Below are 24,604 nucleotides of genomic sequence, written 5' to 3' on the forward strand. Positions count from 1 at the left end.
GACACATAAGGCATTTAATGAATTCCTGGATTGATATTTTTCTTAATTCTTCTGGAATTAGATTATAATGATTGTATTTGCACAGTCTCAATTTTTTTGGAAATGAAGTGTTTGGTTTCATTAAATAAACTAGGGACTTTGCTTCAGAAAGAGTGACTTTCTTTATGAAACTAGCTTAATTGCAACTAAAATACGGGCATATATGCTGCAGTAATCACCCTCTTCCACAATTGTTTCAGTAATTCAATTAGCCTGATATACAAGAAAGGAAAGTAAATTTAGCTTCAAATTGAAGGCTACATATGATTGGTATATTTGACTTCAGGGGATATTTATAAGCAGATTATTCTTGGGGAACTTCAGCAGGTAGGACTAGAACTGCATTTTTTTAAAGACACTCTGTACAGGCACCGAAATAAATGGTCAGTGCTTATGGTAGTCCAGCCTGGAGATCCTCTGACAACATAGGTCCAAACACTTGAAAAAAGTCTGATCCAGGGCTTCCTTCTACAGAGGGCATGACATTTTTATAAATGGTTAAATCTACACAAGAATTACCACTAATTCCAACTTCAGAGAACTACATTGAAAATGTGTTTATTTAAAATTGCTATTCAGCTGTTCCTTAATTAAAGTTTACAAAGCCTGAGTATGCAGGAACACCCGCTAGAAGACCTGTAATTCTTGGCAAAGGGCAGAATTGAAGATGTGGTGCTTTTTTTTCCCACATTCTCTGAGCTAGCACAGGGAGTTTTCTGCCCACCAGCTTTCTTGGTCCCACACTAAGGCACCAAACCCCTCCAGTTTCTATGTGCAGCTCCGTAGCACCAAGCTCAAGGCTGCAGGGTCCATGAGATGTCACAGAAATAAAGAGTCAGCCTGAATATTGCAGTGTTTAATCCAAGCAAACCAGATTACTGGGAGGATTTATGTCCTAGTGCAAACTTCAGCAGTTAGTCCCATAACACATGTGAAGCTTCTGAAGCCTTATCTTCTCTTTATCAGTTGAATAATACCGGCTCCTGCCTAGCCAGACTAAATGGGATTTTAATTGAATGTTTCCTTTAAAAATCAATGGCAGGAAAACAACAGGGTCAATAGTGCATGAGCATGTGCTCAATTCCCCCAAATGACACACGCACACCCACCAAACACATCCATGTAGGCAATACAGCACTAGCGTGATTATTGTGATTATCATTATTACATATTCTTCTGAAATCTGAATTCAGCTCTTGATTCCTTGGGCTATGGGTAGGCACACGCTTGGGGAGGGGGCACGTAATTATAAATGTTGCAGCTGGTGCCCATTGCCTCACCCAGAAAAGCCTGGGATGGCTGCAGGAATCGCTGGGCACATTCTCATGGCCTGCCTTCACTGTGCAGAAAGGCAAATCAGATGATTGCCGTGGTCTCTTCTTGTTCGTGTCCTTGCTAAAATAAGTCACCCTGCTCTTCACCCTGTGATCGGTTCCCGAAGGCAAGTGCCTGCTCTCACATGGCTTCTTAAAAAGCCCATGCATCGCCGTTCAGATGCAGGCTTTTGCCAGTCCTGATCTGATTGCAGGAGACAGCCGTCTGCGGAGCTGCGTGGGATAGGGTAGTTTTTAAGGGATAGCCTGGTCTTTGGTCTGAACAGAGAAAAAATGTCCCTCAAAATGAGTCTGAAGGGACGGGACTCAACGTGAGCCTTTGGCTGATTCCGTGCAAGCTTCACGCATGCACATACACAACCGTGCCTCGGTCTTGGCTTCGGGCACCCTTCGTCTCCCAGTGACAGCCCTCCCCTAAAAGAAGGACATTAGTTATGGTGACCTGAACAGTATTTTCATGACAGTACCCACCAGAATTACTTCAGCTCCATCTTCTCTCCATGGATGGGATGGGTATTTCCAGCTCAGCTTCTGCAGGTGCTGCACAGCAGGTGTCTGCAGCCACAGGTCCCTATTGCTGCATCTTTCTGCTCCTTCCCGTGCCCATGACCCATGTCCCCTCCACCTCGTGCACTGCCTTGGGCCATGGGACTGATTCTGAGCCCACTGATGCTCACCAAAAGCTGAGCTCAGAAAAACGTGCTGCGTGCTGTAGTTCCTCCTGGCTTTCCTTCCCATGCCCCAAAAGACGTATGTCATGCATTGTTCCCCAGCCAGCACTGCCCTGGCTTTGCCATGCATGCTTTTAGCCCTTTACTGGGTTTCCTTGCCCCCCCGCTGCATAGCCACCTCTGCAAATCTGTCTCCTTCCCTACACATCCCCTCTGCATTTCGCACATCATTCCCTTCACTGTGTCCGGCTTTACCAGGTTTTCAAGCTTTGACTCGAACAGGGACATTTTTTAGCTGTATGAACCCTCTAGAGTTAAATCCCTCTGCAGATTTTTCTTTCCTCTTTTCTCTTTTTTTTTAACCCAAAATAAGGGTGCCTTTTTCCAGTGTAGCTTATACTGCTTGCAGCCTGCTTTGCTCCCAGATACATCTGAGCCACTTCCCAGTCATAACAGAGAGAGAAGTATGCTGAATGGCGTGAGCAGAAGAGATAAAGGCTGCTGTGCAGCAGCATCTGCTGCTGGGACCACTCCACGTCTCTCTTGCCCCTTCTCACCTGAGTGGAGCTGTGCATGGATGTCTGAGAGCTAAAAAAGATGCGTGCACAGTAGGAATCTAACCCTGCGCTCGTGGAGATGGAAATCTAAAGAATTTGTTAAAATCAAGATGCAGTTATCTCTTTCACATTTACTGCCAGTTCAGTGAGGATAAGTATCAGTCATCTTCCAGGTCATTAGCAGCCTTCCCCGAGCATTGCTTTCCAAGCTCTGCTTTCACAGCCTGAGGCTCCAGGTATTTTCGAAATACTACAGCAAGGTGGATGCAACTTCTAGGACACAGATCCCAGTTTTAACCTGCGTAAAGAAGAAAAGCTTTTAAAAGTCTATGTTTTGGTTGAAAACTGCTTATCCGTTTGAAAGAGCAATAACTAATAAAATCAGATATTTTGTAGCTCTTATTGCTCTAGGATGAGCTATTACTGCCCTACCCAGGTTACAAGGCATCGGCGTCAGCAGCACCAAGGCATATTCTCTCCCTTTCACCCCCAGGCTTATTTTACTCATGAGCCGCTGGAAAATGCAAAAGCTGGTGTTTGACGTTGGGGTGAGCTTTTTGGGGGACACCATGCTATCTGCTTTGCCACTAAATGAAGCAAAGCGGCCGCTCTACATCCCCTGCTGTGTGTTTGGCTGACTTGTTACCCGTGATAACCTCACCAGCTGCCCAGGCTGCTTCAAACGGCGCCTTGGCTGTGGCATCCATAGCCTGGGCTCTCCAGGGAAAGGGCTTTTAGAGGGAACACGCCTCCCTTCCACCTCACCCAGCTCACTCAGGCTTGGAAAGCCTCCAATCACAGCTGGTTGTAGCAAAGGTCGGGGTTTTCTGTCGGGCTTTTTTCTTCTCTCTTTCTGGCCTGGAAGAAAGCAGCAGAACCACAGGTGATGCAATTCGATTAGAAGCTCCCGAGGCTTAAATTAAACAGAATTATTTATCAAATCTCTGGGCCATTAACCCCGTCTCTAACAACAGCCGTACAATAACCTCCCCCTCGCTCCTCCCACATACACTTCCCTTCTCTTACAAAGGCTCAGTGAGATCCAATAACATAAAATAAATAAAACCCCCCACATCCTTCAGTTAAAAAAAAAGAAAGTGGCAATGACAATAACAAACAAACAAGTGACCTCAGTGCTGGATGCCGGATGCTTTGCTGGCTGCTACGGGACTCAGGCTGTGCTGCATCCCTGGGGGGGCACTGGTTGGGCCCCCCAGCTCGTGAGCCATGTGGGTGTTGCAAGGACAGCGGTGCTGCCCGCTGCCATTGACCTTTCCCTCATCCTCATCCTCACCCTGCACAAGCTAGCTAAACCTTCATCTGTGTAAATAAATCAGAGTCCCCAGCAGGGAGGTACACCCGCTGCCAGATATGTTTGGGATGATGCACAGTGCGCCTAGCACTCGTGTCTTCGCTTGATGCTCTTCCCAGGGCTGATGCTCCCAACCCTACAGCCAACACCAGCCTCCCCATCCCACCCCTCCAAACCTCACTGAGAAGGACCCTGAAGAACCAAGACCTCATTGCTAAGACTGCACACATTTAATATTTTTTTTTCTTTGCTAATTAATTTTTAGTTCTTTGTTCCCTGGTTGATGAGAATTTAGGTTTTGGGAGAGCTAGACTTTCTCATACTTTCACCTCAGCCACAGCAACTGAGCTTTATCTGGGGTGAGACAGTGTAATGGAAGCCAGACTCTGCTCTGCTTGCCATTGGTACTGGGAGCACCAAGTGAAACGTCAAGTTATTTTGCAACATGGAGTAAATCTGTAGTAGCTGGCAATGTGGCAAATGAGCTACATGTTGCTGAAAGGAAATCAATAGACTGCTTGAGCCTGGAAAATTTTACTTCTCTGATTTTGATATTTTATCCCATAGGTTGCATTTGTCTGATATTTTTTATAGTTCTCTGGGACAAAATCAGCCTGACAGACATGAAACCTTTGTTTGCACAAAGAAACTTTGTTTCTTCCTGTTTTCCTGCCTAAGCAAATTAAACATTTTACATTTCAGTCGTCTCCAGCATGCCTGCCCTGCAGGAATGTTACTGGTGCTATTTGCAGAGAGAAGATGCTGAATAAAAGAGCAGAACCTGTCCCTTGGTATTTTACACTTCCCCTACCCTTGGCTGATTAACAAAGATTTTAGTTCTATCTTAGTACTTCCTTCCGGCTTTGTTCAAATTATTTGTCTTGAACATTTCTTGGCTTGAAAGTATGTCAAGTTCAGTCTCTCCTGTGGGAATACCAGGACTTCTACTCCAACCACGAAACACTGCCGGTGCAGCCTGCTCCAGAGCAAGTAACTCGGCTTGCACCAGGAAAAGAGGCAGGAGAGACTCCATGAATACTGTTCACCTCCTGGGCCAAAGTTTAGAACTGCTAGTGTTTAACTTGCAATGGTTTATCAGTTCCCAACTGAAATAATAACACAGTCAGATGTAATCCAGATAGGTCAGAAAAGGTAGAGAATGAGGAGGCAGGAATTCTATGGAGTCTTTATGAAGCCCTCTATATTTATATGCATAAAGACAAACTTTACATATATAAAGATGATATGGTTTTATCACCTTTAAGGAAGCTGGGGCTGTGTTTCATTTAAATTAATTACAAATGTTACCCATTAACGTTCTTCTGACCTCTTGCTGACTAATTAAAGGCCTATCATGATGCTCAGAAATGTTATTCAAAGTGAACCAGTCTTGAAATACGTAATGTAATATATACGATTAAGAAAAGTATAGCAATTGCCTAATTAGGTAAACAAGTAATATAATAACTCTTATTTGAAAGTTTTTTCTGACTGCTTCCTGAGCTGGGAGACAATTAAAAAAATAAAAAAGAATGAAAAATCCAAGTCCAAATGCAGCAGGCCAGAACTGTTTTTTAGACACAGGGTAAACAAACCTCCCATGGTTTAACCGTCACTTATAAAGACAGAAAGAATTCAAGCTTTCCAAGTGGACTCTACTTTTGACAAAGCAAATCATTCTATTTCTGCCTTAAATCATGATCTGGAAATGAAGGGCATTTCAAATGTCACTTGATGTAGCGCACTGACGTGGCTGTATTTTGGTAAGAAACCTATCATTAACTAGTCTTAAAAGTTTGTACAGGGCTCGGCAACCATTTGATGGTCTGCTGCAAGCGCCACGGAGACAACCTCAATTCTGGCATTGCCACACTTGTGTAAGCCTGGCTGCGTGACCTTAAGACATCTGTCTGTATGTGGCAAGTACAGATCCTATTTCTCCCTTCCTTACATTTGCTCCAGTCGTTCACATCCGTGCAAAGCAGGTGCAAAACGTCATGACTGTTCTCACGCAAACAACGAGAAGGTCGGTCAATGCCAGTAATGATGCCTCAAAGTTAATTACCCCCTACTTTGAAGGGGGGGGAGGGTAAAATTAGAATATAATCCTGAATTTAACAAACATAAAAGACCATTTAATTATTCTAGTTATATTGTTATCCCCAGACACTTTCTCATTTTCGACAGGATCTGCTCCTCTAGGGCAGGAGATAATTGCTTATTTCCTTGTACACTTCAGTGATCATTCTGGAGTAGTTAATGATTTATTAGGAGAGCTGGAAGTGTTCAGCCGCTCTGCAAGTCAGGCAGCAGCACTGTGTCCAGCACCTTTGATGCTGATAACAAAAAATCCAGCAGCCCAGAATCAGGGCCACTGATCAGGAGCACTGCCAGGCAGTGACAGGGTGGTGATACAGGCTCTTTGCAGAGATTCCCCTCCTGTGAGATACCTGTGATGAGTCAGACTCTGGGAAGAAAAGATAATTCTGGTGTAGGGAAGTCTCTCCCACTCCGTGTTTACCTGCTGTAAAATCTCCTCCGGGCCGGCGGAAGCACAGCTGCATTAGCACAAAGCCTGTGGTCTGGCTGGAACCCTCTCCAGACTTTCAGGTTGTCAAATTAACATTTGCATCAATTTAATTTTCACATGACTCATCATTAAGTGATTCAGTCTCCAAACAGCCTTCAAATGGAGCTGACCTCTCTTTCAAAGCTTGACCTCAGATGGGGATTGAGAGGAGGAACAGGAGACTGATGCAAGTGCAGATGCCAGGGTCAGGCAGCTCTGGCTTCCCAGGGCGCAGCTCGCAGAGGACCAGGGCTGTCGCTGCGCACCCACCACCTGCCACACACGCTTCCTTGCCGCCTTGTATCAACCGGCAAAAAGGACAGTACGCACAGAGATAGGAGTGGAAAGCAACCGCAAGACAGCAAAAAGCACCCATGTGGGACCCTAACGCTGAGATTGAAACGTATTTTTTAGGTAAGACCTATGAGCTGTATGAAACTTACCCAAGTCCTGTGCACTCTCTTGGTGCCCGGGATGTCCTTTTGCCTGGAGCAAGCTGGGACGCGCTGGCGTTAAATGTCAGTAGATGGGACTACAGTGAAGAATTTGCAGGGGACATGCTTTCCTGAAAGCATAAAGGCCCAGCCTTTTTCAGCCTGTCTTTAGACCTCTGCAGCTGCATGTTTTGCCTCCAGACACTTCCCTAGTGGACATCAATAGTGATGTAGCAATCACACCAGCAGGCAGGCGAGTTTGAAGACCGGTCCCTTTTCAAGTTGCTTGTAAAAGAACTGTGGTTCCCATTGCTCCTAGGGAAGCAGGAGGGGCTGCAGCACCTGGTTTGATGAGGAACACAGAAACCAAATGTAGTGCTAATATTTGTAGAGGGAGAAAACAAAGCTCTGAGGGGGAACAAACCCCACAGCAGGTGTTCACCTACACCTGGGTAAGATGGGTCAAGCCACCCCTCTGGAGGCATCTACCGCTCTCTCAAAACTAGGAAGGGAGCAAACATCTGAAGTAGGTGGTTGGTCTGAATTCCCTCCATTGCCAATACCTGTCCCAAATGGCCTAAATTTGGTCAGACAAGGTCAGGCTCAGCCTGGCAGTTACCTCCTGAGTGCAGCATGCCAGACAACTTCACCACCATCAGCTAATGGGCCACCAAACAGCAGCATCTTAAGGATCACCTGGCAAAAGAACTGTGTACAGGTCTACATTCAAAGGTGGCCCATGGTGATCATCCTCCCCATCTCCCTTCCCTGTCTTTCTCATATATTCTATCTACAAAGCTCCAGTATCAATGGTTGCTCCTAAGCACCTACTTCTTTACACCATCCCAGTAGGATTCGAGGAAAACTCAGGTTAGAAGGGACCTCAGGTGGTCATGTGCTCCATGCTCTCCCATTTTGTTTCTTGGAGGGGAATTAAAGGCTCGAAAGAAGTAAGCAGGACCTGCTGGTTTTAGGAAGATCCCAGAAAAATGACGGCCTTGGGCCCACCTCACCAAGCAAAGTCATGTCTCCTCTGCTCCATAGTGTCAGCCCCCATTCCAAACGCGGCACTTTCTTCTTCTTTTTGTGTACTCCCACCCTTCAGCATCCTCCCCACCAAAAATCCCACCCGTATCGCCCAAAACCCTGGTTCATCTCAGGTCTTTGACCTATGCCAGTTTTGGGAGCCACCAGCAGCTGCCCAAGCTCTGTGCCCTGCTGCCAAGAGAGACCCAAGCCTGATAGGGAATGTTCTGGATTTTCCTGAAGGCTTGTTTTTTAGTAACTCTCCATTTTCAGAGCTTATTGGCTTGCTCTTATCGTGAAAGGTGCCCCTGGCAATACTCATCCTTCCTTTATACGGAAAACATCCCGGGCCTGAAGTTATATAAGTGTCACAAGGGTTTAAGGCATTTTTTCCCCACTCACTCATAAGTGTCAGTTAGCTTCTTATCCACAGGCTGGGAGTCCAGGAGCAGTTTGTGTCTCTTTGGCTCCCGTATCTCATCATAGGGCACTTTTCACTTCAGAAATCTCTCTTCCCTTCTTAGGCTACTCCTCAAGTCGGGAGAAAGACTATCAACTGATGTCTGAAGGGGAGGTCAGCCCAGCAAGCAGCTTGATTTGTCTCTCCGCAAAGCTGAAAGTCAGGGGTATTTATAAGACGGAAAGACACAGGGCACTGACCCTTTCATCTCACATTTCATTGTGAGGGATCTGAACTGTTAATTTTCCAGTGCACCGCCAAGAGGACCGCCAAAGAAAGTCCCAACTGCTAAAAAAACTCATAGTAAGCTGTGAGAGTCCTCTTGCTAGTTGAATGACAGAACTGTATTCAAAAGCATATAGATAAGCGTGAAAAAAGCTGTGAAACAGGGAGGAAAAGCATGAGAAACAAAAAGAGTCGCAGGCTGCCTCCGTGCTAGGGTGCTGAGCCAGCCACCAGCAGCACATGCAGACCGAGGCTGGAAAGGCCCAGAGCCCTGTCCTTCTCTCTGTTGTGGGCATGTTTCTCCAAATGCATTGCCAGAATTTCATAGAGACCATGGCCAAAGCCGCAGATAACAGCAGATAAAGATGTTCCATTTCTCCTCCGGACCAAAATTGGGGATATCTGCTTTGGTTTGGAACAGAGCCATGCGAGAGAGACTCTCACAGAGCTGGAGGAAACCTCTCCAGCCCAACCGCTTCCCTTGGACAGCTTTGTGGGAAGAGACCACAGCCAAGTGTCCATGGCTGGAGCCCTGAATATTTCAAGCTCTGTGAATCTCTGCTCATGTATTTGCTTCCTAATGTACCGGACTCCGTTAACGGCTCTTGATTTATGACGTGGATGTTGAAACTAGTCTGCTTCCCTGTTTGCCTGAACACATCGGATCCTGGAACCTTAAGGTCTCTTAAGCAGACACCATATGAGAGGACTCATCATTTAGCTTGCTGCTAAGATCTCTTTTTTAACACTCCATCGATGTTAAAAATCCTTAAATGAAGCTCAGGCCTAGAAACAAGAAAAGGGGTGTAAAGTTGTGTTGGTTTCCCACACAAGCACAGGACAGCTACGAGCAAGAGTTAGGCTCACATTTCTTACAAATGGTATGAAATAAATAAGATGGGAGGATGTCCTCCCATCTTTTCCTGACCAGAAATAATTCAGTTTATAATGGTTGCAAGCAAGAAACTTTTAGAGGGAAGCACGGTATTTGGGTGAACGTCTCTCGCACCTCTGAAATTTGTCTAGCTGATCTATACAGTCTTCCCGTGATCCAGCCGCAGATTCCAGCTATGGTTTAATGTAGCTCTCTTTTTCTTTATGTTACATGTGCCTAACTAATCTCTTTTCCACCCATAAATTTCAGCTAAATACATGCAATATCACAGAAATACAGCTGCTGCCATACAAGAAAACACTTTCCAGAACTGAGGTCTGCACTCTTCTCCTCCCTTTCTCTGACACACTTACAGTGTATGGTTGCCAGAAAAGTTTATCTAAAATAAGAGTCCCACTGTGGACACCATGAAGTTAATGAATCAATCGATGTACTTAATCCTTACAGCAGGGTGTAATGCACTACCTGGCTTTAGCTGAAAGAAATTTGGAGTTTTTTTCTGATTCCTGGATCTTTTACAACAGCTTTACAGCCCACTACCAGGCTCTTTTGATGTGAACTGTCACTGATCAGCACTGATAATATAGCAAATGAGAGACTTGATGGGCTTCTTAACATCTCAGTCATCCATAGACCGATGACAGTTCCAGATTAGCTGTTGCTGTGCATGAATCCATCTAAAATACAATATTTTGCTATATATTTTTTTTAATACAGGCAAGAGTAATATATCTTGTTCAATATAAACTCAAAAAGAGGGCATAAATATAGACCAAAAAGAAACTTAAACCCTGGGGCACCTACAGATTAGACAGCAGCTGAGTTACGGCTTTGAGAACTTTGGTTGTGTTGAAATTTGTGTCTTTAAGGTTTTGCTTTTAGGTTTTTGGCTAAAGTTTCCAGACATTGAAATTCCTCATTAATTTTATTTCTCTATATTTTCATGGATCATTAATATGTGCATTTTATCAAGCAGGTGATAATAGCATGGCAATAGGAAAAGAAAAAAAAATATCAGTGCAATAATTTAATCAAGTGCCTAAGCCTGCATCACGGGGCTGAGACTTCTGGGTTTCATTGACTCCACACTTGACCTTGAGATAGTTGTGTCTGTCTGCCCATTTGTCTTCAAAATTATAACCTGCATTACAGGTGTGCTGTGAACTTGCAGTCCTGCCTAGGAAGCCCATAAAGAGCATCTGATGAGCGGTACCTCCCTGCACATCACAATGAGCATTTGTAGCATTGCTGGCAGGGAAATCTTGCCACCAGAGACAGTGGAGCGTAAGACACTACTCACCCCACCCTAAAATGGGTGCGTAAAGAATTAGAAGCACACACATCTCTCCATTGATTAGAAATTGAGTTCAGTGCAGCTCACTTAGCAGAGGTCATGGTTTCTTCCCTCCCTGGAAGAGCTTGCAGAGGATCCAGGCTAGACATCCGACTGGGACATGCTGGTGCTGTGATGTGCAGCCCCGCTCCCTCCTGCACGGCTCCTGTACCCAGCAGGGTCAGGTGAGGCAGCTCTGCAGCACAGGTGGGGCACGAGGGGAACCAGAGACCTGAGCTCCAGTTTTCATTTTCTTTCTGCAGGGCTTCATTAGCATACAGCAATGCCTGTTAAATCCAACCAGCACCCAGTTCAGACCCTGCTGTTCCTTCATTTCCATTTCTTTCAGTAAACTTGTATTATCACCATTGATCATTCTGTTAATATGGGGCAGTAGCTCACCAGCACTTGATAAATTACCTGACCAGTCATCACGGTCCATCACCTACCTAATTGCATCCCTGAAAGAAATGGTACTCAGCCCTGTAATGCTCTACTTAAAAGTAATATAGTTGCTCTGGAAAGCTGTTAACGGTGCTGCGCCACATCTCAAAACAACACAGCTGTTAAAAACTCATTGGGGAGGAGGATGCTGACGGTAGGTATTGAAAGCAGAAGTGATATAAAGCCTCTGTGCTTACTGTTCTAATTGTTTAACGCATAAAAACTGGCCAGCACTTGTCAATTATATCTTTTCTTTAAAAGAGAGACAGTAATGTGAGGCGAGAATGGGAAGGATGGGGCTGACTGCCACTGGCATGACTATGGGCTCGATGGGGTCACCACAGTTTGCGCAGTTTTTACATAAGTACCAAATCTGGTTCTAAAATTATTCCTCTTTTGAGAGACAATTGCGTGTTTCATAGCAGGCCCTGGCTCTCCAGAGCAGTCTTTGGTGCTGATTCCTAAATAAAAGTGTATCTCAGAAGGGTTTGGCTCAGGAAGCTGCAAGTCCAATTCTGATGACCTGCTTAGGTAATTAACGTAAGTATAGTGACAGCAAAAATACTGTGTCCTGCTGTGTTAGGACGCTCCAGACTGCCTAATCGGGGACCTCCCCGTGCCTTCAGCAGGAGATGTACCTCTGAAGGGTGAAGTCAGAAAACCTGGGGGCAGACGGCAGGAGTCATGAGCTGGTAATAGGCACCAGGCAGAGTCATGTACCTGATTTTCCTCTCCTGGAGCTTGGATCTCCCATCGGACGGACACCTTCAGCCACTTTGCACTCTCTTGTGTCACCAAAGTACAGCTCATGCTCTTCAAAGCACCATCAGTGAGTAAGGCACCACCCAGTCTGTGCAGGACAGGAATATTTTGACATTGGGTGCCCTGGAGGATTGACAGATGGGAGAATGAGTTTCTAAGCAGAAAGAATAGACAGCAACCTACCACACCTCTATTCCAGCCCTCCCACAGCCTGTGGGTATGCCAAGAGGCAGACTTTCTCTATGTCTATCCCTGGAGCTGGAGCCAAGCTGCCCCAGATGCACCACGCCTAGGACAGAAAGATGGAAAATTAGACCATCACCCCATAGTGCTGGCCACACACCGAAGGACAGACCAGCGCTCTGGTCTCTCCTCTCAGGACATTCCTGAGTTTTTCAGTCAACAACTGTCTCCTACAAAGGGAATAAGCCATGCCTGAAGCAGGGATCAGCACCCAGGAAGGCCATGACAGAAGACCCAGCAGCACCTGGGCCAGAGGATCACCCACCCATCACTTCATAGTTAGGATGGCTTTCCCTGAAACTTAACTTTGTTTTTCTTTGATGGCAAAATACAGCAATTTCTTCCTGCTCTTCCCGCCCAGACATTCCCCTCCATCCCAGATTAGAAATTCATAGCGCACACGGCAGGTCCATGACTGCTATTTTTGCACATTCTGCTCATCATTTTCTTTAGTCACACCTCTGTGATGTTTAATAAGACCTCGCTGAATTTGACAGCAGTTGTACGCCAGAAGCAGACATAGCATTAGTCATCTTTCCTCTACTGTGGAGTAATGCAATAATGACTAGTTAATTAAAGCCTGCCCCTTACTAATACACTGGGCTTCATGCTTTTTCTTTTGTATATTCAAAATCCAGGCATTTTCCCCTGCAGATCAGCCCTGTCTGAAGCGGACAAACCCTGGTGAATTGCACAGCGAAGGCAGTGCCAGAACACCAAGGAACGAGGGAGGAACAAGTGAAGTGAGAGCAAAAGAGGAAAAAGTACATGAAAAACAGTAAGGTAGAGGGAAAAGTGGGAGGACAGGGACTACTTGAAAGCCACAAGCATCCTGGGCCATTACCCACTGCCTTGTCTGAGACCTCTGCAGTCACCCCAAAAGTGAAATGGCAACACAGTCCACCGTGGTGCGAGGGAAGGTAGCAGGACACAGTAGTAAGATACATGGACACATCAGGTAACGTGGAATAACAGTGCTTTAGAAAAGATGTTAATCTGTACACAAAAGTATTTTCTTTTGAGTTTTGAGCTTTCATCCTGTGCTCTAAAGTGGTTATAAGGCAAGAGAGTTACAATCGCTGGTAGATGCATGATATCTGCACCCTTCATCGTGAGTCGTCCTCACAAATTTCCTTTCTCATTATGTTCTTCCTCATCTGATATTTTTTATACTTTCTTTTGAAAACCAAGGGTAGGATTGTCATATGTCAATGTTTAAATTTAAGTTGTTAAGCACATTTTAAAATATCAGGTCAATAGCAGAACCATTTCAGTCTCCATTATAACTAAGACTGATGACAAACTAATGCAGGCCACGTAAGGTGGCTGCTAATTATTTTGTGTCTGAGGTAGAAGAGCGAGGACCTGATCCCACAGAGTGCGTCCTGAAAGTCAGACTGAGATATTTATCTCAGTGTACCAGGTCGCTTTTAAGACTCGTCTTGTGAGGCTTCAAATTTTGGCTTTTACTGAGCTGAGGATCACTGAGCGGAGGATGCAACACCATCCTCAGGCCATGTGCAGCAGCAGCATGGACACTCCAACAGCAAATGCACCTCTTCCCTGCTAGACCAACACCCTTTAACCCAAACACAGAATAGTTTTTTTCCTGTACAAGGCTTCTGACCTTCACAATGCAGCTGATGTTATGGAAAGGCCACAGATGAGCAGGAGTAACTGCCAAATAATTCACAAAAAACCAGGCTGTTTAGGCAACCCGGAGACTTATGACACAAAGGAAGACAACAACGATATGTTATCAGCGAGACATGATTTTGACATTAGATGTTGGATGATGAGAGCCCTGGGGACTCAAACATCAAGACAACATCCTGAGCTGGGGCTCCACGTGTTGATCCTGCTCTGTTCCTACATTCCTCTTTCGTAATGCCTGCTAAAGCCAGCACTAACAGGGACCAAAACAGGATGGTGCCAGTGGCTGAAAACCAGCTTGGGAGGGATGTAGCACCATTGGCTGGAGATGGAGACAAAAACCATGAAGAAGGTGAGGTGGGCCAAGGAGCCAGCAGAACTGACCACGAGTGTGGATCTACTTTACCCTTTAAATAAGGTGCTTAAATGTGCAAACTCCCGAAGAACAACAGCAGCCTGGAGTACTGTAATTGTAAAAACAAGAGCACTTTGTCAGACTTCCCTTTCATGGCATACTGTTTCACCCGAAACAATGTTCCAAAGGTCAACAACGCTGTCACATAAAGTTAAGTATCTCCTTCTGTATCCTGATGCCTCAGGGCCTTTTGCACCCCAAATATAGCTGAAAAGATCTAACATTAGGGATGTAATTTTGACAATTTTGGCCACCATGCCCAATATATTAGTGCTTATATTGTTAAATGTGTACCCTGAATTATATAGGTGGTGCACCATGACTGACTCCATGTTTTCATTTTCTACCTTTTCAACCCCAAAGGCACAAATTTCCTTTTTATGAAGAGTCCCCTTCGAAGTAACTGAGACTATTTGTGTGAATAAGGGTTTGTAGGGTCAAACCTGAAAAGTCTTAAGTCATTTGGATAGGAATCTCATCTTCTCATGCATACAGAAGATACGGGAAGAAAATACATAAACCTGTTAAATTATACATCATAGTCAAGACCTCCGTTCTGCTGTGTTGGCCCATTTGGAGCTGTACTCTGCTCCACTAAAAAGAGTGGGCCTACCTGACAGCTAATAGAACTGAAAATTTCATCCTATGGCTGCAGTTATATTGTCAAATCAGAATCAGATGGATTTCGTATTTAGGATGAAATCCTCAAGCAGGACTGTTCTTTCATGACCTTCAAAGCATGTTCAGATATGTTGTACTGGTAAATTAGCTGGAGGCCTGGTTATTACAAACAATACAGAGCATCTTGCATTAATGTGTCTTTCCACTCCCGCCCCCCCCACCCCCCCACCCCCGCCTTCACCCCCCGAAACTGGCTGGTTTTACACAGATTTCTCAGGGAGGAAAGTCCCCAGCCCATGTCCTCACCCTAGCTACACCCAGGTACCTTACAGAAGGCTGCTAGATGGCATGAGCCAAGGCTGTGATAGAAACTGTGCCAAACATTACACAGCCTGGATGCTGCCAGCCCCGTACCCAAGACCTATCCTTGGACCACATATTTTCCTAGCACTCTTTCTGCTGCCTTGGAGTCCCCAGAAGCAGGTTCTCCAGCTCCCTGCCCAGCTCAGGCAGCCCCACCGCTTGGGCTCAACCCCCTCCAGCTGAGCACCCTCAGAGCAGGGCACAGAGACGGTGTGTGACCATGGGGTCACCTGCAGCATGAGCCCCTCAGCATCTTCTGCCCTATCTCCCCCAAAACGTTGTGGACCATCACTGCCAGCTGCCTGGAGGTGGTCCCCAGAGGGGCTGAGCAGCCGCTGCTGTTGGGTGCCAGCAGGCTGGCGTGGGCAAGCCCTGCAAGGGTGACAGCAGCAGCTTTTGGGAACTGAGCATGCTGAAACCACATCTCTCCTGTGCCCCAGCTTAAAAACAAGATCGTGCTTCCTTTCATAAGCCCACTCCTTCTTTCAGTTCCCAGGGATCTCTGAAAGGTCATGAAAGCTGCAATAACAGTCTTTAGTAATAGTAAAATGTTTCTTTTCAAGTATTTGTGTTATGTGTTGGATGTTGCTTACTAAAACATTCACCTGGAGGGAATGAAAACGCCCCCTCAGACACACACACATACATCCCGCAGATAAAAGCTCCTTCTAATTGCAGCAGGAAATGTGACATTTCAAACTGGATGGACGACGGCACTAATCATCCCCGGTGAGGAAGGATCCTGTGGGGACCGGGAGAGGGAGTGGGCAACCAAGCTGCTCCTTTCCAGCTCAGTGCCAATATGCTGTGAAACGTATTTTCTTAATTTAATAAACAGCCCTTCCCTCCCTCACACTAACCACTTCTCACGGAGCAAATACGAAGTGGAGAGACCCTGTGTCGCAGCAAAGGGGGGAAGTTGGTATCAGTTGTGTCCAAGATTCTCCACGTGTTGGCACTACGTGCAAATTTTCTTCTGCTTCCAAGGATGTTAAAGAGTGAAGTGGTTCCCTGCCATTGGTAGACTTCTAGTTAGCATTTAAATTCTTTTTCTCAAAAGGGAGGAAATAAATTTTACATTTAATTGAATGCAAACATACATCTTACATATGGCGTACGTAAAGGTGCTTTACTGCCTGTGGTTGTCCACTCCCCCTGGCTGCCACAGTCCCTTCAGGAAAATAAAAATAATGATGGTAAATTCAGACCTTCAACTCAGTGGATGAGTCCCTATAAGTAATGCCATACTGCTTGTTGAAAGACACTTTGAATGACACATAGACATGTGAGCACACAGTCAATAAATTATCCACCTCTAATTAAAAAAACCCAAAACCTCTCCCTTTTCCCCACCACCAACTACTCCTTCTCCGGCACACATCTGCTGCAGTATTTACATGGATTATTTTTTGTATTATTATTATCCCTTATCCTACCTCCTTACACAGGCACAGCCCCCCTGCCATAGGGTGGGAGCTGCTTAGAGCGGGGCTCAGTCCAGATGTGTTCGCCGCTGGATGCCCAATGCCTGGAGACGCAGCCCAGCACTCAGTGCATGGGATGGGCACAAGGTCCATGGAAGGCCTCCAGGAAGGGCTCATTGCTGCATGCTTAAATCTCATGATGCCTCCTCGAGGTCTAACCATGCTGAAATTGGGACAGTATTGTCATCACCAGTCACAACCAACACCTTCCTGCAAGCAGATATTTAAGCTGTTGTTTTAGAAACTGGCAGAGCAGTGCACCTCCTGACCCTCCTTTGGGTAACCCAAAAAATAGGGGAGTCATTTTGGACTGATCTTGGATGACACATCCTTCCCTGCCAAGCCCTTGCCACAGGATGGAAGAGAGCAGGCAGCTCTCCCCTTGCAGAGAGCATCAGCAGCGTTTTGGATGAGTGAGCTAGTGCAGGATCAGGCATTAGGGACAGAGGGTTTTCTAGGCATCCTTGGGATGCTCACATGGAAAACAGGAGACCCCATTCCACGGATTGAGGAAAAAATGTGCATTTCCTTCAGTTTTAATACCCAGGACTGGAAAATGCTGCATGGCCAGCACTGGGCACATAGCTCTGGGGCAGCAGTGGCCATCGGGGCAGAGAGCAGAGAGGAGGGTGGCAGGAGGGACACAGGCTCTGGCCCTCCCATCTACCTCCCTAAGCGGTTAGGTGACAGGCACAGACAAGGCACATCAGAAAGGGGACACCCCACGTGGGAGTGCAGTGGTTCCTTGCCTACGCATGGCACTGGCAAACCTTGCCGGCTGCCTGACTCGGAGCAGGGAAAAGGATCTGGGTGTTAAGTGGGCAGCATCACCATGGGAGTGGGTGCCGGGCTTTGGGCTCATGGGAGATGCACTGGGGATGGTCCATGGCAGGGCATCACCGCTGCTGGGTGCTCCCCTGACCCCTCTCCGCCTTTCCCTCACTAGCATCTTGCTTTTCTGGAGCATCTCATTTCAGCGTCCAGCTGTACTTGAGGTAAAAATGTGTTGTCTTGAGAAAAAAAAAAGAAGAAAAAAAAAAGTAATTTACTGTGAAGCACTGGCTGAAAATCATTTTCTGAACCACTGCACAATTTTAATCAGACGACCACACTGTATCCAATCAAGGGAGGATTTGCGAGGGGGGTAGGGGGGCGTTTCACCGTGGCCTTCCCCAGAGGACAGTAAATCCAAACTGCTCAGGAAGACGAGATGTCTCAGGCTTTGCAGCCTGCCCAAACCTAATTTGCACTAGAATTACATGGCCATTACTAATGTATACATTGACTCAAATTGATTACTTTGCTATTAGTAAGAGCAACATGCTCACTTTGGTGATGGCAGCTTCCAACAGAGGAGGAGGAGGAGTACAAAGTGGCGAGAGCAAAGTGAAGGTGCTGATTTGAAAGAGTACATGGAGATGAGGAGAGCCACGGGGGTGAAGGGGGCGACGGGGGTGAGGAAGGTCATGCTCAGGGGAGAGTTTGGCAAGCAAAAGAGCATGGAAATGGCTGGATGCTTTATACGCTTAGCACATCTTGCATTAAAAAGAAATACCACCTGGCTTAAACTTTGAGTCCCTGAAGTCTTATCACATGTAACAGGGGCATCTCTGGTTTTAATTCAGACTCCTAAGGCCATGGGAGACCCCAGACCTACCTGGGGCTCCCGTTCATGCTTGCAGTCCTGGGGGTGCTGCTCTGTGGGAGCGCCCAGACATGCTCCTGCACAGTCTCACCCACTTCTTCATGGCACTTACAGCCTTGGCAGGGCAGAGACTCACGCACCTTGCACCACCGATAAGCTCTGCAGTGAGGACTGCATCCTCCCTCGTTGGCCCAATGACAGCCAGAGCTTCTGAGCAGTTTAGGGAAAGTACGAATGTTTTAGCAGGAGAGTTCATGTCCCACTGCCTCCTACACCCCCATGGTGAATGTGTCCCCCCTGGGAGCGGGAACCTGGAATTCAAACCCCCAGTGCAAACTGGGTGCAGGGGTGTTTGAATACTGGCCTCCAGCATCTCCAATATGTGTCTGCTTTTCATCTACATGGCTTTTGCAAGAAGGATGTGGTCTGCTTTGGATACCCAACTCCTGGCAAGGGCTCAGGACAGGCAAGTCCAGGGATGGCGAGGGTGCTGCTCTGCTACTGATCGGACTTATCCTGATGGCAGGAACATCGATTTCTTTCCTGAAATCTCCTACTCGCTACAGCACAGATCTCATATAATGAAAACATAACCCTGGAGCCAAAACTCCTCTCCCACACAGCCACACGCAGATCCTAACTCCACGTGAACATACATTTTGCATTCCCACCCACAGGAATCCTGCCCCCCCTCCACATTAAAGCACCTGAAGACTGGAGCTGAGATAAGGGAGGATGGGGAAATTTTACCACAGCCTTTCACTGCTCCAGTACAGCTTCTCCCCGCACAGCTTTTCCCCATTACACTTGCTTGACATCACAGGATGCCTGTGACAAAGCCCAAAGGAAAGGTTAAGATATTGTCACCCAGGCTATCACACACTAAGCAATCACTCCGTTTGCTCTTTAACCATGGCAGGTATTTCCAGGGCTCCAAAGTTCACCGGGACAGGGGGTGGCAGTGGGGAATGGCAGCCCTGCCACCAGCATGTCCCTTGCCATGAGGTCCTGAGCTCTACCAGATTCTCTGATTAGATTTCCCTCGACTGGAATGGACAGTCAGTCTGATAACAATGCAGTTAGTAGTAGTGTAGCAATAGGAAGAGCAATACGGTTGTCTTCAAGATGGGGTTAAAACCGCTTAGGTTAACCCCAGCACCTTTTTCTGGAGCTCAAGCTGCTGCATCACAGCTTGAGGTGAGCTCAGTTAGGTGCAACGCTGTGTTCCAAATAAATAAGCAGGACAGTGGTTATGTTCTCTCCTCTTCCCACTTTCAGAGGACTGGGAGAGGAGTGGTATCTCCTTGCAGATGATGGAATTCAGCTTGTAGAGGTGTAGGTAAGATAAAGACAGGGAAAGACTGAAGCCTCAGTACCCAGAGCTGGAGACTGAAAAATGAAGTCACGTGTGACGAAAGGAAACCAACTGTGTGCATTGCAAATGCAGCGCTTGCAGCAAGCCCTACACTTCTTGCCCATCTGCTTTTGGGACCATTACATGCATATCCATGCACAGGCATAGGGCGATAATCCTACCTTGTCCACCTCGCCGAGCGGCATCACAGGGCTGATGTTCTACAGAAGGTCCTGCAGCTGCCACTGAAGCAGCTCAGGTTCCACCCAAAGGGACCTGCTGATGGCTGAGGGACATGATTTGGCATCTTCCCCTCTAGCATTGTCACCGGTTAGGTCAGCTTTCTCGCCTTGCTTTCACACCCTTCAGTTTTCACTTACCTTGCATCTTACAACACTTCAGTAATGAAATCCAAGTTCAAGCCCACTGTTACAGCCAGGCTGTCTAATCCAGCTATGGTTCCATTTCACCACGCTTTGTGTCCTGTTGTGGCTCCCCAGGTGCCATGGCCACCCTGCTTTTGAGGGACCACAGCACCAAAGAGCATCAGCTGGGTCACACAACAGGTGTAGGGGGAGGAAGGCTTATTTTTCTTAATACATGAGAATAAAATGAGGCTGGCAGGGAGACGGGCTGGTCTTCCTCCAGATGGGCGCACCCATGGAAAGATGTGACAGGACTTCAGGCTGTTGAGCACCAGCAGCTCGGTGGGTGCTCCCGTTCCCTCCCCAGCTCCAGCCTGCTGAGTGCCGAGCCCTGGCTCATCGGCTGCTGAGAGCTGCTAAAGAAAAATTGCACAGGTCTGTATTTGTTGTCTTGGGCATATTTATGCTTGACACAAACCAAATTTACTTCTGTCATCTGCTAAATACCTCCACACTGGTTTTTAAGCAAAGTTGGAAGCACTTCATTCCAGACCTGTTTTCTGCATCTTTCCCCACTCACTGGACACTCCGGTGGGGATCCCAGCCATTGTACCTCTCAAACTAACATCAAAAGCTTTGCATTCAGCTCTTGGAAGTGAGTGTTTTGGGAATATTATGTTGCCACAGCTGTTAATTTTTCACATGGCAGGTGGAAAACTTGCCCTCTTTGAAGGGCATGACGGAAAAGGCCAGTTGCTCTGTAATATTTTACAAGACGAGAAAGTGGGGGCTGTTTGTAGCCATCCCAGAGCATCCATCCCAGAGTATACACACAGACACTCCAGATATTTTAACCAAATACTCAAAGCTCTTGTTTGGTCTTTTCCTCCAGGCTATGGCAAAAGCGGACAAGCCATTAATTGCACAGGCAGATGGCTATTAGGAAGCGTGTGAGAACTGGCTACACCAGCACTGTGTAGGTGGAGCTGATTAGATGGACCTGAATAAAAAAAAAAAAAAAAAAAAAAAAAAGGTACATTTCCTTTGCTGCATGGTGAGAAAAGCTTTTCCTCTGTGACTGCAGGAGAAGACAATTCAAAAATAACAGGAAAATTGCTCCTCACTTCCCCACTGAGCCAGGTTACTAGCAAAAGCACTTTGGGGTTTATATATAAATTCCTCCACAGCTTCACTGCTGAGCAACAAACACATGGGACTAGGATGGGCACAGGGGGATTTGGCATTTTCTTCACACAGGCTGGCACAGGTTAAACACGTAGAGACCCAGGCACTACAGTACCAGAGGTGCCCTATTCCCTGCAAGCTGCCACCAAAAACCCCCTCTGTTGCCCTGCGGTCCCATCTTTAAGGAGCTCTGGTTTATCCACCTGCCTGAGATGCATCTTTGGAGCTGCTTCACCATGGAGACCTCCCACCAAAACCAGCTATCATAGTTCAACAGCCCATTCCACCCACCAGCACAGATGATGAAGGCACCTGGCAGGCAGGAGACCTTCCAGTCTTCTGGGGCTGACATGGCCACCTGTCCGGCCAGCAGCCCCTGGGGACAGCACAGCCCTAGCTGGCCAGTTCAGTAGGGTTTGTAGAAACTGGAAGTTTCCACTAGAAAAATCCATGGCTTCAAGTACATGAACCAAATTAAAGAAGGCTGTGAAATCATGCCTGCTCGGACATCTCACTAAACCAGGTGGTGTACTGGCAGAATCATGGAATTGTCTAGGTTGGAAAAGACCTTTAAGATCACCAAGTCCAATTGTAAACCTAACACTGCCAAGCCCACCAGTAAACCATGTCCCTAAGCACCACACCTACACATCTTTTAAATGCCTCCAGGGATGGTGACTCAACCACCTCCCTGGGCAGCCTGTTCCAGTGCTTGACAACCCTTTCGGTGAAGGAATTTTCCCTAATACCCAACCCTTAATATCCAATCTAAACCTTCCCTGGTACAACTTGAGGCCATTTCTTCTTGTCCTATCACTTGTTACTCGGGTGGAGAGACCCACACCCCCCTCACTGCAGCCTAGTTTCAGGCAGTCGTAGGGAGCAATTAGGTCTCCTCTGAGCCTGCTCTTCTCCAAGCTGAACCACCCCAGTTCCCTCAGCCAATTCCAACAAAGGGCTCATGACTGAGAAACCCAGAGGAACCCAGCGCCCACCTCCAGCAAACCCTGCTGGCCAGATTAGCTTCTGCAAATCCTGGGGTTTGTTACCTACCTGCCTCCATTTGTTTTACAGAACACCCAAGTGTCTGTCAGAGAGATGATTCCAGTGATGGAAACAACACAAGTGTGTGTTGCAGTATCTCTTGAAGCCCCTTGATGAAGTAATACCTTAAATTTCTGGGTTTGTATCTTCTCCCCTTCCAGCTGTTGCCTGCTGTATCTAATACACGTTACTTTTTAGGACAGGGACTGTTTCTCCACAGGTTAGTGCAGCACTTAGCACAACTAGCTAATGAGACCCATCTTTACTACTATGGGACAAACTGAAAATTGCAAAATAGTACTCCAAAGTGAACGAAACACACAAAAATTAAACCCAGAACTTTAAATTCCCACCACCCCCCTAAATTGTGTTTACAGATACAAAACAAGAGCATTACACAAGAACAGTGCAGGGTTAAATCGTCACCTAGACTGAAATTCATGAAGAAGCTGGAGTCAAAATTGTCTTTGGAGCAGATACACAACTTGGGTGGTCAATCTAAAGGCACTTTCAGACATTATTATCAAACCCCTTATCTAGGAAAAATCATTAGCTTCATACCACACTGCTGTCAGTATAACAATTCATTTTAAATGGGTATCGTAGCATCACAAGCAGACAGACAGGTATTAGGGGCCGGAGACACTTGTTTCATATCCCCCCATCATTTTTGGCCGCCGAGGCTGACACCATGGAAACAGTCTGCCCTCAAAAGGCCAAATACCAAAAGTGCGCGAGCGGAGCCAGTGGGCTGCAGCCCAAAGCCAGGAGCACGGTGGCAGCCCCTCCCCCCCCCCCGCATTCCCTTCGCTTGCCTGCCTCCTATTTACCATCACTTTCACCCTGATTGAAGATGAGCAGTTACAATCAAGAGTCAACAACAGTCCAGGGAATATCAGAAAATCACTGTATCAGGTTGTGGACAGCCTGGTGTTCAACTTCCCTTGTGATTCAGTTATTTAGCTTTAAACCCAAACAAAACAGCAGAGGAACAAAGGACAGAGTTCTCCGCTTCCAGGGCTCCTGCTGCTTAGCTGCATCATAGATTCGTATTGTCACTACAGATGCACGCAGGGAAGTGATTAAGTGTGCAACAGGAAAGACAGATGGACACGGACACGAGCACAGTTCTCATGAAGGATCTTCAAACAATTACTTACGTAGGTGGCTCAAACAAGTGTGTAAAGCCTCACCCCCCTTGCTATTACTTGTCTTATATTTCCTGTTGTAAAGTACATTTTTTTTGCTATATGCTAGACTCCACACTTACTTCAGATGAGGAAACCAGCAGCAGAGCAGGTGAGCGCACTCTCTGGCACAGACCAGCACTGGAAGTGGTTTCACTGTTCACCACCTGCTGCCACCCTCCAAGGGGAGCTGAGGAACACCAACCATGCTCCAACAGCTGAAAATTATATAGGGAGTCTAGTCTATGCGGTAAGCCAAGAGGCATGGAAGTTATGGTAACTGGGGCTTGCAGGAATTCCAGGGGGTACGTAAGGCCCGAGGAGGTACCGAGTTAAGGAGCAGCTGGGCTCTGCAGGAGGCCTCCAGAGGTGAGTCACATGCCGCACTTTTGCTGGTGTTGTAATGGCAAGCTGTCAGCAGAGAGGGAAGATACCTGGAGTTCCTCGCATACAACCAATGCTGTCCCAAAGGCGCTTTTTTTTGCTACGGATGGACACGTAGCCATAGCACTGAGAGCTGTTTCAGCTGTCCAGAGAAGGTGCAAGCACTGCATGAGATTTGTAACCTCAGCTGAAAGGATCGAGATGAAAGGGAAGGTGAAATGCTGAATTATAAAACATAAATAATTCAAATAATGGGGAAAAAGAGAAAGACAATGCAAAGAGTGATGACAGATACCTTTTCCAACGGGTGAGACCATCGCAGGGCCAAAAGGCTGCTTGGACTCCAGTGAAGCACACAAGACCATCAAGAGGCACGTGAAGTATCTGGCACTTTGTTATTCCAGGCAACACATGCTGTCATCTCCCACATTCTGCAAAGGGAGAGGTGGCTTGTTGTTTTGCGATTTACTGTTTTTGTTACATTTGATAGGATTAACAACCAAAACTCCAGGCTAAAATTGAAATGAGCAATTTCAATTTCCCTCTAATTTATGTGGGCAGTAAGTTTTTATGACGTCCTTAGCTAGTTGCATTTCTCTG

General features: G+C 46.6%; 1 protein-coding gene across 3 annotated transcripts in view; it reads right to left on the reverse strand.

The window, feature by feature from the left end:
* Positions 1-581: 581 nt before the first annotated feature.
* Positions 582-24,604, reverse strand: part of EXOG (exo/endonuclease G) — a 48,127-nt gene continuing 24,104 nt past the window's right edge. The window contains exons 6-8 of one of the 3 annotated variants that reach the window (XR_005103727.1): positions 12,020-12,184; positions 3,263-3,459; positions 582-2,899 (exon numbers count right to left, since the gene is read on the reverse strand). Coding sequence is in view for 2 of the 3 variants with exons in the window: in XM_037383981.1 (XP_037239878.1) it covers positions 3,397-3,459; positions 12,020-12,184 (228 nt within the window). In the remaining variant the exon portion in view is untranslated. Of the gene's footprint in view, positions 2,900-3,262; positions 3,460-9,392; positions 9,414-12,019; positions 12,185-24,604 lie in introns of those variants that run through there. The other 2 variants (XM_037383981.1, XM_037383982.1) reach the window with 2 other exon arrangements.

Source organism: Falco rusticolus, chromosome 4, assembly GCF_015220075.1.
Source record: "Falco rusticolus isolate bFalRus1 chromosome 4, bFalRus1.pri, whole genome shotgun sequence".
In the NCBI taxonomy this organism is placed as follows: domain Eukaryota; kingdom Metazoa; phylum Chordata; class Aves; order Falconiformes; family Falconidae; genus Falco; species Falco rusticolus.